This window comes from Tachypleus tridentatus, chromosome 6, assembly GCF_004210375.1.
Source record: "Tachypleus tridentatus isolate NWPU-2018 chromosome 6, ASM421037v1, whole genome shotgun sequence".
NCBI lineage: Eukaryota > Metazoa > Arthropoda > Merostomata > Xiphosura > Limulidae > Tachypleus > Tachypleus tridentatus.
Window position 1 is genome coordinate 152,190,298 of NC_134830.1, and position 14,331 is coordinate 152,204,628.

General features: G+C 35.9%; 1 protein-coding gene across 4 annotated transcripts in view; it reads right to left on the reverse strand.

Annotated features, from left to right (window-relative positions):
* LOC143254084 (uncharacterized) overlaps positions 1–14,331 on the reverse strand; it is a 139,146-nt gene that overhangs the window by 60,940 nt on the left and 63,875 nt on the right. For all 4 annotated transcript variants that reach the window (XM_076508837.1, XM_076508838.1, XM_076508836.1 and 1 more), the window contains 2 exons: positions 12,752–12,826; positions 10,037–10,183 (listed from right to left, as the gene is read on the reverse strand). In XM_076508837.1, the coding sequence (XP_076364952.1) occupies positions 10,037–10,183; positions 12,752–12,826 (222 nt within the window). The remainder of the gene's footprint in view (positions 1–10,036; positions 10,184–12,751; positions 12,827–14,331) is intronic.

A 14,331-nucleotide genomic window follows, 5' to 3' on the forward strand; every position in this document is an offset into this window, starting at 1 on the left:
CACTTAAGACTTAAGAGTTGAGCAATTTCCCAGTGATTAAAAAAGTGTTTCGTTTTCAAAATCCCCGATGAAAGAATTTGATGTGGAAATAATCATTTTCGAACAAAAACAAGTTAACCGTGAAAAACTGTGGGGTTCGTTAGCGGAACTATTTACGCATGCGCGCCATTGCAGTTAACAATTGAAACCCAACTGTTGCCTTGTGAAGCGGATAAACAAAATACTTTAGGTTAATTGTTGACTTCCACATTTACAGAACACAACGAGATAAACCATGACAAATCTGGTTCATTACTGATGCACACAATTTATTATTCTAACTTTTTTAAATACCCGAATCTGAAACGTGTTCTTGTTTTTGAATTTCGCGGAAAGCTACACGAGGGCTATCTGCGCTAGCCATACCTAATTTAGCAATACAAGACTAAATGAAAGCCCAATAATTGGCGGTGGGTGGTGACGACTAGCTGCCTATTCTTTTACCAATGAATAGGGGAATTGACCTAAAATTATAATGCGCCCACAACTGAAAGGGCAAGCATGTTTGGTGTGACAGGAATTCGAACCTGCGACCCTCAGATTACGAGTCGAGTGCCCTCTAACTGGCCATGCAAGGCCGTGTTTATTTTTTGTAAGCAAATATTTTGGTTCTTGTACTCGATCAAAACCTTAAATTTAGCAGTTCATCATATTAATGTGTCATTAAACCAAAGAAATACCTTTAACCATTTTTAGAGACGAAATGTGTTTATACATCTAAACACCTAGATACCACGTTCAAATCCACTAAACTAGAGCAACGTTATAAAAGCATGAACTAATACGCCATTTTTAGGGACCAGCCAGATTTTGTTTCAAAGTTCAATGACTTTCTTGCACATGGTGACCTTAACCTGCGACTCATGACCCTGCAACTTCTCCCACATGTCAGCATGCGCAAACACTACGATTCGAATTTCTCTTCCATCTGGTATGAGAAACTAATTAACATATTTTAACTTTATTATTGTACGAGATTTATTATTTAAATTGGACCCTTTTAAAAAGTTTAATAGTTTTCTTAAATGTTTATATATTAGAGAAAGGGAAGAGGAGGGGAATATGAGAGTCCCAATAACATTTATTTACTTCCCGCATTCCGAAAAACATTTTTCTGATAGAATAAGTAAATTTCAAGTTAAGGGCATGAAAAGTATCATTTTCATAAATGTAAAATTGTAATGAAGACGAACGTAGCTGAAAATGCAGAAACGTCTGGTTTGGTTTTTGGATTTTGTGCTATTCGCCCCTAATTTAGCAGTGTAAGACTAGAGAGAAAACAACTAGTCATCAACACCTACCGCCAGCTCTCGAACTACTCTTTTACCAACGAATAGTGGGACTGACCATAACATTATAACGCCCCCACGGCTGAAAGGGTAACTACGTTTGGTATGACGGGGATTCGAACCCGCAACCCTCGGGCTACGACTCGAGTGCCTTAACCTCGCCAAAAACGTCTGAATGCATGTTTACAAAGTGATAAATATATGGTTTTGAATGAACTTCGCACGCGTATTTTAGAACCAAGTAACTCGAGAAAGTCCAATAAAGTCGTATTTGGTATAATGTCAGTTTCTAGGATATCACACGCGGGTTAAATTCTGTTTGCAAATAAAACAACTCGCACTGAAATCAAAGCCAGTCGTCACATGATGACTTTGCGTCAACGCGTACCATGCGCATTACATTAAAAATGTTGACTAAGCAAAAACAAGCGACTGAAGTGAAAAGCCAATGTACAATCTGGATTCCTCTAACAAACGCCTTTCTAACGGCAGGATATCTGTAGCTTTTAGGAGAAAAGTTCAGGAGTTGCACGCGCAAGCGCATTATTTAAACCAGACCGAATAAGAACTGCAACCCTTTACAATAACGCTGATAACATCTCTATATCACCTATGTTTATGGTGTGAACACATTTTCCAAGCTGGCGGAACAAAGCACGATTGTAATTATTAAAAAAGACATTAGTAGTGGGTTTAATATATTTCAGGTAAATCCCCGAGGTACTAGATAGAGAATGTAGTGATAAAAATGTAATAGGCGTAACACTTGAGAACCACTACAAACATAATTACACACACACTTGTCATTTAAACATATGTCCCATTTTGAGTGAGATTTGATATTTTGCCACAGAAGGCGAAGAACATATGATTTTACTGCTTTCTTGAAAAAGTACATATAAAATGTTAATTTTATCAGTTTTCATCTAATATTTAACCCTTCAAATGAGGTTCGCATCATATGATGCAAGAATTTTGCGAGAAACGTTTTGATGGCAAGCCGCAAAAATTTCGCGAATCTCTTACCGTGCAATAACAGGCAGATTTATACAAGATGAAAACGTAGGGGTAAATAAATGTTTTCATAAATAACTGAAAAAACAATCCAGTTAATAATTTCCCAAGGAATCTAAGTATGGCGGTTGTCACCCAATAAACACTATTATATACAACCACACACAGATTTCAGCAAACCCATACATATATCATCATGTTCAAAGAACACTGTTCGACGAACTCTATAAACGATTTTTGTTCTCTCTGTGTCAAATTACACAAGGAAACGAGATGTGCTAAGCTTATGAAAACCAATTTTGGGCGAGGGTTGTTTGTTTGTTTTTTTTTTGGAATTTCGCACAAAGCTACTCGAGGACTATCTGTACTAGCCATCCCTAATTTAGCAGTGTAAGACTAGAGGGAAGGCTACTAGTCATCACCACCCACCGCCAACTCTTGGGCTACTCTTTTACCAACGAATAGTGGGATTGACCGTCACATTATAACGCCCCCACGGCTGGGAGGGCGAGCATGTTTGGCGCGACTCTGGCGCGAACCCGCGACCCTCAGATTACGAAGCGCACGCCTTAACGCGCTAGGCCATGTCAGGCCCTTGGGCGAGGGGGATACATACAATGCAAATTTACTTATCAGTACTGGGGAACAAAAACGGTGGGTTGCGATAAGAAACGAAAATCCAAGAAGTAATCAGACTCTGACAAGCACGATACAAACAGGTTAACTACGAATCTTTATAAAATAAACCCATCACATATATGGATCTTCTCACAATAAGCCGATCAAAGAGAAGCGTCAAGAAATCGCATACGTTGATCCAGCTACAATTATTCACGACACCAACAACGTACTATCACAATTTAACACGACACTACCTACACTAGTTTTCTTAACAGTTCTAGAGTACAGCTGATTTGACAGCTTCAATACTTAGCTGTCACGTGATAAACACAGCACACTTATTGGTAACATAATTCCTAAACCCCTCTAATGACATGTGATACTTAAAATGATTGAACTACCAAGGATGGTATTAGGTTTAGAATATCGTTTTAAATATTAAATTATAGGAGGCGATCACCTCTGGGAAAACGTTTCACATATTTAAAATATCTTAATACTTAGAAACTTTTCTTCAGAGCCTGTTCTATGTTTAGAAAATAATAAACTATCTCATTTCTTTTACCACATTTACTAAAAGCCATCTTTTGTTTTAATTCAAAACTTCTACGTTTAACTACTAGCCATCTTTTGTTTTAATTCAAAACTTCTACGTTTAACTACAAGCCATCTTTTTTTTTTTAATTCAAAACCTCTAGGTTTAACTACAAGCCATCTTTTGTTCTAATTCAAAACTTCTACGTTTAACTACAAGCCATCTTTTGTTTTAATTCAAAACTTCTACGTTTAACTACAAGCCATCTTGTTTTTTAATTCAAAACCTCTAGGTTTAACTACAAGCCATCTTTTGTTTTAATTCAAAACTTCTACGTTTAACTACAAGCCATCTTTTTTAATTCAAAACTTCTACGTTTAACTACAAGCCATCTTTTTTTTAAATTCAAAACCTCTAGGTTTAACTACAAGCCATCTTTTGTTTTAATTCAAAACTTCTACGTTTAACTACAAGCCATCTTTTTTAATTCAAAACTTCTACGTTTAACTACAAGCCATCTTTTTTAATTCAAAACTTCTAGGTTTAACTACAAGCCATCTTTTGTTTTAATTCAAAACTTCTACGTTTAACTACAAGCCATCTTTTGTTTTAATTCAAAACTTCTACGTTTAACTACAAGCCATCTTTTTTTTAATTCAAAACCTCTAGGTTTAACTACAAGCCATCTTTTGTTTTAATTCAAAACTTCTACGTTTAACTACAAGCCATCTTTTTTAATTCAAAACTTCTACGTTTAACTACAAGCCATCTTTTTTTTAAATTCAAAACCTCTAGGTTTAACTACAAGCCATCTTTTGTTTTAATTCAAAACTTCTACGTTTAACTACAAGCCATCTTTTGTTTTAATTCAAAACTTCTACGTTTAATTACAAGCCATCTTTTGTTTTAATTCAAAAGTTCTACGTTTAACTACAAGCCATCTTTTGTTTTAATTCAAAACTTCTACGTTTAACTACAATCCATCTTTTTTTTTATTCAAAACCTCTAGGTTTAACTACAAGCCATCTTTTTTTTTAATTGAAAACCTCTAGGTTTAACCACAAGCCATCTTTTTTTTTTAATTCAAAACTTCTAGGTTTAACTACAAGCCATCTTTTTTTTTAATTCAAAACCTCTAGGTTTAACTACAAGCCATCTTTTTTTTTAATTCAAAACCTCTAGGTTTAACTACAAGCCATCTTTTGTTTTAATTCAAAACCTCTAGGTTTAACTACAAGCCATTTTTTGTTTTAATTCAAAACTTCTAGGTTTAACTACAAGCCATCTTTTGTTTTAATTCAAAACTTCTACGTTTAATTACAAGCCATCTTTTGTTTTAATTCAAAACTTCTACGTTTAACTACAAGCCATCTTTTTTTTTAAATTCAAAACCTCTAGGTTTAACTACAAGCTATCTTTTTTTTTATTCAAAACCTCTAGGTTTAACTACAAGCCATCTTTTTTTTTAAATTCAAAACTTCTACGTTTAACTACAAGCTATCTTTTTTTTTATTCAAAACCTCTAGGTTTAACTACAAGCCATCTTTTTTTTTAAATTCAAAACTTCTAGGTTTAACTACAAGCCATCTTTTTTTTTTAAATTTAAAACTTCTAGGTTTCATTAAAAGCAATTTTTTTTGTCATTTAAATTTCTAGGTTTACTAAAAGCCATCTTTTTTTACACTCATCCATGTTTATACACAAGTTTATTACTGTTCTTTATATCCTATATCGAGTCGTTGACGTGACGAAACTTGTTGCGTTTATTTCCAATAGGTTTTACATCTAACAGTTTTGAACATCGTTTGGTGCAAGTTGATTATTTAGTAACAGGCAAAACCACGTATAAAAAGTACCTTACCTGAGTAGGGAAAGCTGTTCTTCTTCAAACGTCGAATAGAAAAATTAAAAAATAAAGAGAAACACAAAAAGTTTAATACCTCTCAGCGCGTTCGATGCTAGTTCACACTGTAGAAACAATCACACGTGCCACTTCCGCGCCCTCTCGTAAGCATCTTTTACAACAATGACGTCACATCAATCGTTTGAAGTTTATATTACTTCCGGTGAAGTACTTCCTGAGTTTTCACTTCAAAGTTGTTTTACAAACTTGCTTCTCTCTGTAATTCTAACCAACAAACCAGTTTTACTTCTGACAGCTACAACTGAAGCATGTTTTAGCTTTACTCATCACCAAAACTGCGCATGCTCAGCTTATGTCCCATGAACCACCCTGAAGGGCATCGAAATTTGCAGATGCTTGGAATACCACACATACCGATGGTGTATGGAAGGGAGGGGGGGCAAATTCTACGGTTTCGGGTTCCCTTCATCCCCTCCTAGCAAAGCTGACTTACCTGACACATTTACGACACCCCTTTCAGGATCACGTGCAATTTAAATTTTTAAAGAGCGTGATTTTTAGGGTTCACATCACTCACAACAAACCGGATCTCGTATTAAGAATTTACAAACAAAGAAGAAGCAAGAACAAACGTTAGACAAACACACTATTTTAAATTACACAATATCACAACTTTTCATTTTAAACCTCATATGCCTGCCTTACAATGGCTGCCTAAGAGACCACCCACCGCCAATTCTTGTGATGCTCTTGTCTGACCGAATTGTGGGAGTTTTTAGTAATTCACAATGCATCCACGATCCTAAATGCGTAGCACATTTTTGCAGCAACGAACAGCAAAGCATGAATCCTCGGGTTCACAGCAGGCTATTACTTAATATTTTCGAACTAGTTTGTAGGCATAACAACACTAACGAAATAATGGATGTTGTGTATATAGTTGTACTCGAGGATAAGAGATGTCCATATCAAGTGGGCAAGTCTGCTGACCAAGAAGAAATATTAGGAGCCATATTTAAAATACAATAAATTGAAAAAAACTTCATATTTTATATTTATTGGAAACTATTGCCAAAAGAGCAAAATAAAAATCAGAGGGTTATTATGGGGAACCAGACCAGCTCCTCTTCTGAGTTGCCCCCTGCATCTTTCAGACAGGACAATCGATGAATAGAAACACATGTTTACAGAAAAATCTTTACAATGGATGTTAAAAATTAAACATGGCTTTAACTCTCAACGTACATCTTTCACATATCGCGCTGACTAATTTTATAACGACCGCTAATCTCAGTATCCGTGTATAGTTGTATCTTATATCAGTGGCAAAGTAACTGAGGATATCTATTTCGCTAATTTTAAACTTCCAACCAGATGGAAAGCTGCACATTCACACTAAGGAATCGACCCTCACCCTTATAATGCACTCACACCATAAAGTGCAAGAAATATTTCGTGATGCAAAACAGATTGGAAACTGGTTCGCCAACACTGAAGTCCAGGGCTGTACCATAGGACGAAACGGCGACTCCTTATTCAAATGTTACTACATGCTCAACGTTTCGCATAAGGTATATTTGAATCTGAAACACAGTAGTCACTCGACCGATTCAGTTAACCTCATCTCTGTTGCATTCTTAAGCGCAATGCTACACAATTGGCTGTCTTCGCTGCTGTGAGGAATCGAACCTCGGATTTTACGGTGGTTAAGTCGACAAACTTATCGGTGACCCATCGAAAAACTAATTAGGTCATCGCTGAATACAGTTATAGCAATCAATACTTATATAAATTGTAGTAATTCACTGAAAACATAAAAAAACCTTTTTACACAGATCTGATTGCGAAATGAAAGAATTCACCGGGCGTTGATCATTTCTGGTACGTTCGCATAAGACGTAATAATAACAAAAAGTGTGTTAATTTGTAAACTGTTGAGTCACTTTACTGGATATCAGAGAAATGGGCAACAAGGTTTGCACTTGTTTAACTTATGTTCTTCAAATTCATGAAGCCGTCACTAGAGGGCGCTTGTGAATAAAACGACAAATGAACAAGTTGGACACTAATCGAAACTCGATACCAGAGTGCAGTGGCTACTTCTCTTCCACCAATTTTGTCTGCGAAGTAATTATAGTTCTGCAAGTCATCTTTGTATTCTGAGGACTTGTGTAATGATCAAAAATATATATCACTGAAAATAGGGATAAATATAAGGAGGTTACAAAACCAATAATGAAAACAGACAACGATGGTGACACGTAGCACGTCGTGGACACGTGGGACAAGTCGCAATATTTATGGACGAATCCAAGGAAGGCAGTTTGGTTGTATGCGAGAGCAAAAAACAGAGTGGGCAGTCTGTTGTGTCCACTGCGAGGAATCGAACCCAAGATTGTAAGTTGCAAGTTCGTACACTTACTGCTGTCACACTGTAGAACCTCTTGGAGAGAGCCCCATAGTTCTTAAGTCAATACACGCCGGAAGTTGGCCTACGTTTCAGCTCTTAGGCATTTATATGTTCAATAATATACAGAAACATCCTGTTGTCAAGAGTGTACAAGAAACAAAGACACGAGGAAATTAGACTGAAACACACACAAACACAGACACTTATAAAAATATTCAATTACCGTATCACAGCTTAAAGAACTTTAAAATATTCCGTGATGACGAAATAAAACCCTCTTGGATTTGAATGTCAAAGGCTAATTTTAAAAATAATTCCTTAAAACAATACAGTATTGTAACCAAGTCAACACACATCATTATAGTCAACAAGTTTTTACATTTTTGAAAGTAAAAAGAAAAATAAAGAAGAGGGGGGTCTACATCATCCCTTAATTTAATTGGGAGGGGGCCCATCAGAGACAGCGGAAACAGGTTTTTAGGGTGATTACCTCCAGATGTTACACGCTCGTGAATGGCGTAAACTACCGTCTAGATAGGGACCATCTTCAACTTAAATCAGCGCTTTCACAGACACCACCTCTCGAAAATCAAGTCAAAGCCATACACAGTAATTAACGAAGCCCATAAAATAACCATAGAAGATCGGGGGAAGTTTGCCTAACCCCACGTACAGATTTTTTGGTATTTTCATTTTAAAGAGAGATGGTTGATTTGAGGTCTTACCTTTATATACTTAAAATCCATTGAATAAATAAGAAAAGATAAAAAAATAGAACAGTCTAATATTCCAGTGTTCATGTATGGATGAGAGGAAATTACATTTACCGAATTAATATGTCTGACGACAAAGAACTTGTCATGTAGTTCATTAGCAAATGTTTTATTTCAACAATCTGAAGTCGATTTAATCAGAAATTTAAGATAAACGTACAATGTTTTTTTTTGTTCCTTTTCACACGTGTTTATTGTTTACTATATAATAAAAATGTCCGTGCACGAAAAATCTAATTATTGTAATATTCTTTTATTGGTTGTTTTATGTTGTAATCGATTTTGATTGGCTTTAAATGAGGTTTGAAAGTTTTAATTTTGATAAAGCGTTAAATAACTTAAAAAGGAAGTGTTTACTGTCTTAAAATAACATGAGAGAACAAGAATTTCGTGTTGGGGACAGATAGTAAAGTAACGCGTTTTATGTAATTCAAAAATATTTCAACTAAACAAAATACGGGGTTTTATTGGCTCTGATTGTCAATGTTTTCTAGAAACTGTTTCTACTCTGCAAAAATCGCTTCCCCCGGTGGAGCTTAACTCGATAAAAAAGATAAAAGTAGGGACAAGATTATGAGATTTGTTATGAAGTCCAAAAAGTTGCACTGATGTTTGATCCTGAAATTACCGACTTGTTTGCACACTGTTTAGAGTACCAGTGGAGACAGCTATGTAGGATTATATTAAGTTATTTCATGTATTTACTTGTTTCAATGATCAAGTGTAAAAACCAAGTAAATGAAAACAGAAATTGTTCATTTACGGTGTGAAGTTTATCAGCAACACCTAGCGGTAATAAGTGGAATTAATTTTGTTATTAGGCTTAAACAAGAAGGCTTAAACAAAATAAAATTCTATGCCCCCTACTACAAAAACAGAATAGAACCAGTTACTTCTCTTAATGCAGTGCATTTGTCATTATAAAGTGTGTTAAGAACGTTGCCAGATATCGTTTGAAAATCTTTTGTCTCTCTAAAAATTAAATTTTAAAAAAGACGTTTCTAACAACCTGTTGCAGGAGCTGCTTAAAATAACGCAGCGCGCACACACACACAAACATTTTCGTGAACAAAATATAAATATCATCATCAGATATGGTTTATAGGTCTTGTGTGGTAGTTTCCATTAAACAGTTATATTAGCCATCATTATTTTGTTTTTATTACCCTAAGCCTAAATTTAGTTTTCTACACAAATAACAAATTAAATAATATCCATTTTTCTTTAAATTACCCCAAACATGCATTTATTTATTTTTTTTTACGAGCGGTATTCCTTCGATTTATATAATGCAAATATTATTTCAGGTAAAACCACTTTAACAGAAACAATCAGATGGATTTGAAAAAGAAACAAAAACAACAGCTCCTGATACCCATCGACAGATGGCGTTCCAATCACCACATTAAAATTTTCCTAAATGCAAGCTTAAATAATAAATTCCAAAATAAGAGAGAAAAAAACCCCGTGATATTGAAAAACTAGGCTTACTTGTTCAGCTGTATCCGTGACGAAGGAGTGACAGTACTGTAGGGTGAAATGACCGTTCGGCTCTCTCGCTAGAAATGAAAACTGTTGATGCTGTGGATCGCACGTGACGTACGATATCCTCCTTAAAGCGTGGGCCATGTGAACACTCTAGAGAACACACAAAACTTTTTGTTCCAAACTATTAAACACTACAAATAACCATTATATTTTTAACGGAAGAAAATGTACTATTGTACGATAAACATGCTTTTCAGTACAAAAATGGGTCGAGATTGTGGGGGATTGGTAGGGAGGGGGGAGAAAAGGATCCATGTTTCGTTTGTTTCGAACTTCGCACAAAGCTACACGAGGGCTATCTGCGCTAGCCGTCCCTAATTTAGCAGTGTAAGACTAGAGGGAAGGTAGCTGGTCATTACTACTCACCGCCAACTCTTGGGCTACTCTTTTACCAACGAATAGTAAGAGTGACCAAACATAGCTGAAAAGGCGACCATGTTGGGTGTAACGGGGATTCGAACCCGCGATCCTCGGATAACGAAGGATCCACGTATGAATCTATGAAAATTCTGAATGAATTTAAGCTTTCTAGAATATAAATGCATTACAGAACATTACAGCGAATTTGAAGAGTAATCAGTCCGATAATTAATTACTGTTGTGAGTTTCTCCACCCCTTCATTAAGACATGAGTAATTAATAACACCTAACAACTGTTACTTTAGGAACAACGTACAACGCTTTCGGATAAAGCATAATAGGTGAATTATTGTTTAACCTACGTTAAAATATTGAAACTTGGTTGGAATCAGTTGTTTTTTTTAATCACTTTTCGTACGTCAGTATGGTTGTAAATCACGTGCCCATACAATATTTTGTTGTACTACTGTAAAATCACATTTAAAATCTATTACTTAACATATTGCAAAGCATTGTATTTATGCTGAGATAAACTTATCAATTTCTTAAGATGTCTTAAAATATTTAAATAACACAGCCAAAATTTTGGTTAAAATAAATTCGTTAAAGAAAAGCAGAATTAAAGATAACTGTCTGATGGTAACATAACGTACAAATCACCATAGCAATAACTAACATTATAACAATATTTTAGTGTAGTTAAATCTGATATAACTTTACGAACATTACACTGTAATATAATGTAAGCTTACTATGATTTCAGTGCAGTCATGATTACTTCGACTTTGTGAATAAACAAAGTCCGTTAATGTGTAAGAAGTCCTAAAACCAACGTAAACATCACATGGACTCTTTATATCTCTTGAACCAATAACTTTCCACCATGCTTTGTTAGAAATAAGTTTTTAAACCTTCCGTTGTCGAAAATGATACTTTCATTCGTGAAAAGAAAAAAACCACGACAGAACACTCACGTTCTCTTATCCGCCTTTTTTAAGGGGTGGGTGGGTGGCGGTCTGTTGAAGCTAAAATTACCGGTTTCACTCGCAAAAAAGGAAAAGAAACAAGAAGACAGGATGACAAACCGAAAAAAAAAATGAATTATCGAAACGTGTTAGAGACACAAACATTCATAAGACAAACAACGAAAACAATACGGAATTATTGGGAATATAATGTGATAACGTAATGCACTTTGGGTCGAAATGAATTATAAACAGATTGAACAGTTTCTATTGTAATGAATGGAACAGATGTCTATAATTCATCCCCTCATTTGTTTTTGTACCCACGTATCAAGAAAAGAACTATAGGACATTACCGGAGAACATGGATGGATTACCTTTATATGGGACATAATATTAGTTTGTCATGAAGGTGATATTTGATCATAATGTTAAAGGGCTTAAACTAGATAAACTTAAAAGGACAAAATAATCATGACGTCTGTGACACACCGTGACAGTGTTGACTGTCAGACATCAGTAATTTACTGTAACAATTGAACTTAAAAACAACTGAATACGCCTATTCTTGTTTTTAACAGCTATATGCTGTTAACACCATGGCAATCGATCCCCTAATTTTAGCACTGAATACCTGTTAACCTACCTCTTACCTACCAGGATACCATGCATCCAATTCAAAGAATGTCAGTTGATCCTTTTCTTGCTACACTAACTTCGAAAGTTTCTGTCATTTGGAAAAAGTTCTATTAACATATCAGTAGGTTTGCTCAATGAATATCAACCCATATCTTACGAAAGATATAATGACAGCGAACACGATCTTTCTGAAATAACTGTTTCAATGTATTCTATCCGAGTACAAGTTCTACATGGATTCACCAAAAACATGGGAACATTACTCCAGCCTCTACAGAATATCAAAACACAAGAGATGCAAAATAGAAATATCCCAAACTGATACATCCATGTGTCGGTAAGAGATGTAAAATGGAAATACCTCCCCTCACCAAATACTGATACATCCATGTGTCGATAAGAGATGTAAAATGGAAATACCCCTCACCAAATACTGATACATCCATGCGTCGATAAGGGATGCAAAATGGAAATATCCCCCCTCACCAAATACTGATACATCCATGTGTCGATAAGGGATGCAAAATGGAAATACCCCCTCACCAAATACTGATACGTCCATGTGTCGATAAGAGACGCGAAATGGAAATATCCCCCCCTCATCAAATACTGATACATCCATGTGTCGATAAGAGATGCGAAACAGAAATATCCCCCTCACCAAATACTGATACATCCATGTGTCGATACTGACCTTGCCGTCCAAACTGCACACCTTCACACCCGACAAAGACACCACTAACACCACTGATTTTCGCCGACGAGTTCCCTGTAACAAAAGAACAAGAAATGTAGGACTGTCTTTAAATGAAAAAAAAAAAAAAAAGCTTAATATAAAATGTTTGTAAAATTCGGAGCACCACAGAGAGAAAATGAGCAAAGAACAAATGTTTGTTTGTTTGTTTTGGAATTTCGCGCAAAGCTACACGAGGGCTATCTGCACTAGCCGTCCCTAATTTAGCAGTGTAAGACCAGAGGGAAAGCAGCTAGTCATTATTACCCACCGCCAACTCTTGGGCTACTCTTTACCAACAAATAGTGAGATTGATCATCACATTACAACTCCCCGCGGCTGAAAGGGCGAGCATGTTTGGTGTGACAGGGATTCGAACCGCGACCCTCGGATTACGAGTGGAACATCTTAACTCACCTGGCCATGCTAAGCCAACACCAAATGTACAGGCCAGTCTTAGTTAATTTAATCTTTAATTTGTATTTCCTTTCGAGATTATTATGTTAAAAGTAACATCGAAATTTGATTTATTAGTTACGGTTTGTTGTCAAGGTTACTCTTACACACTGACATAAATAATAATTCAATTACATTTTGGAAGTTGCATCGTAATAGGTTTTGACATGCGCACTTTGGTTTAATCGTATCGAGGTGGATTTAAAAACGTTGTACTTAACTCAGTAGAAACAGAAGAGTTAAACATTTCATCATTAGGACAGAGATCCAATTGCACTTCTCTATTAACAAAACAGATCGGTCATCTTAGCGAAAAATCGCGATCGAGTTAAAGTGTCCGACGACCATGTTTGTTTGGTCTTAAGCGCAAAGCTACGCAGTGGGCTGTCTTAACTGTTCTCTTCACGGGTATCAAACCCCAGTTTATAGAGTTATAAGGTGGGGTGTCAAGGTGCAGAAAGAGAAACGAAACGACAGAGAGGCGGTTTTTTCTTCTTCTCACTAAGAGCTGTTGTTAAGCACAGTTATACAATAGGCTCTGTGTGCTCTACCCACCACGGGTATCAAAACACGATTTGTAGTGTAGTAGGTACGCAGAGTTACGCAGATAAAGAAGCATAACCGAATAATGTTTCCGTCATTTGTTTGTTTTGAATTTCGATCAAATCTACACGAGCTAATGTAGGGGGAAGGCAGCTAGTCGTCCCCACCCGCCAACTCATGAGCTAGTCTTTTACTAGTGAATAGTGGGATTGACCGACCCTTACATTATAACTCTCCAACAGCTGAAAGGGCGAGCATATTTGATGTGACGGGAATTTGAAACAACGACCCTCAGATTGCGAATCGAAAGCTCTAACCACCAGGCCATGCCGTGCCCGTTTGTCTTGACGAAAATCTATCAGGTCGTCCCTTATGTAATGTCCGATTTTAGGTTCACAAAAAGAGAAAGGATTTCAAACGCTTTTAGTGTAATTTAATGAATAATGTATGTTACATTATTATTAATTGCTTCCAACGATTCACAAGCTTCTAAATGTCACTTCTATAAAATTATTGGGGTTTGGAAGAAAATAATTAAGAAA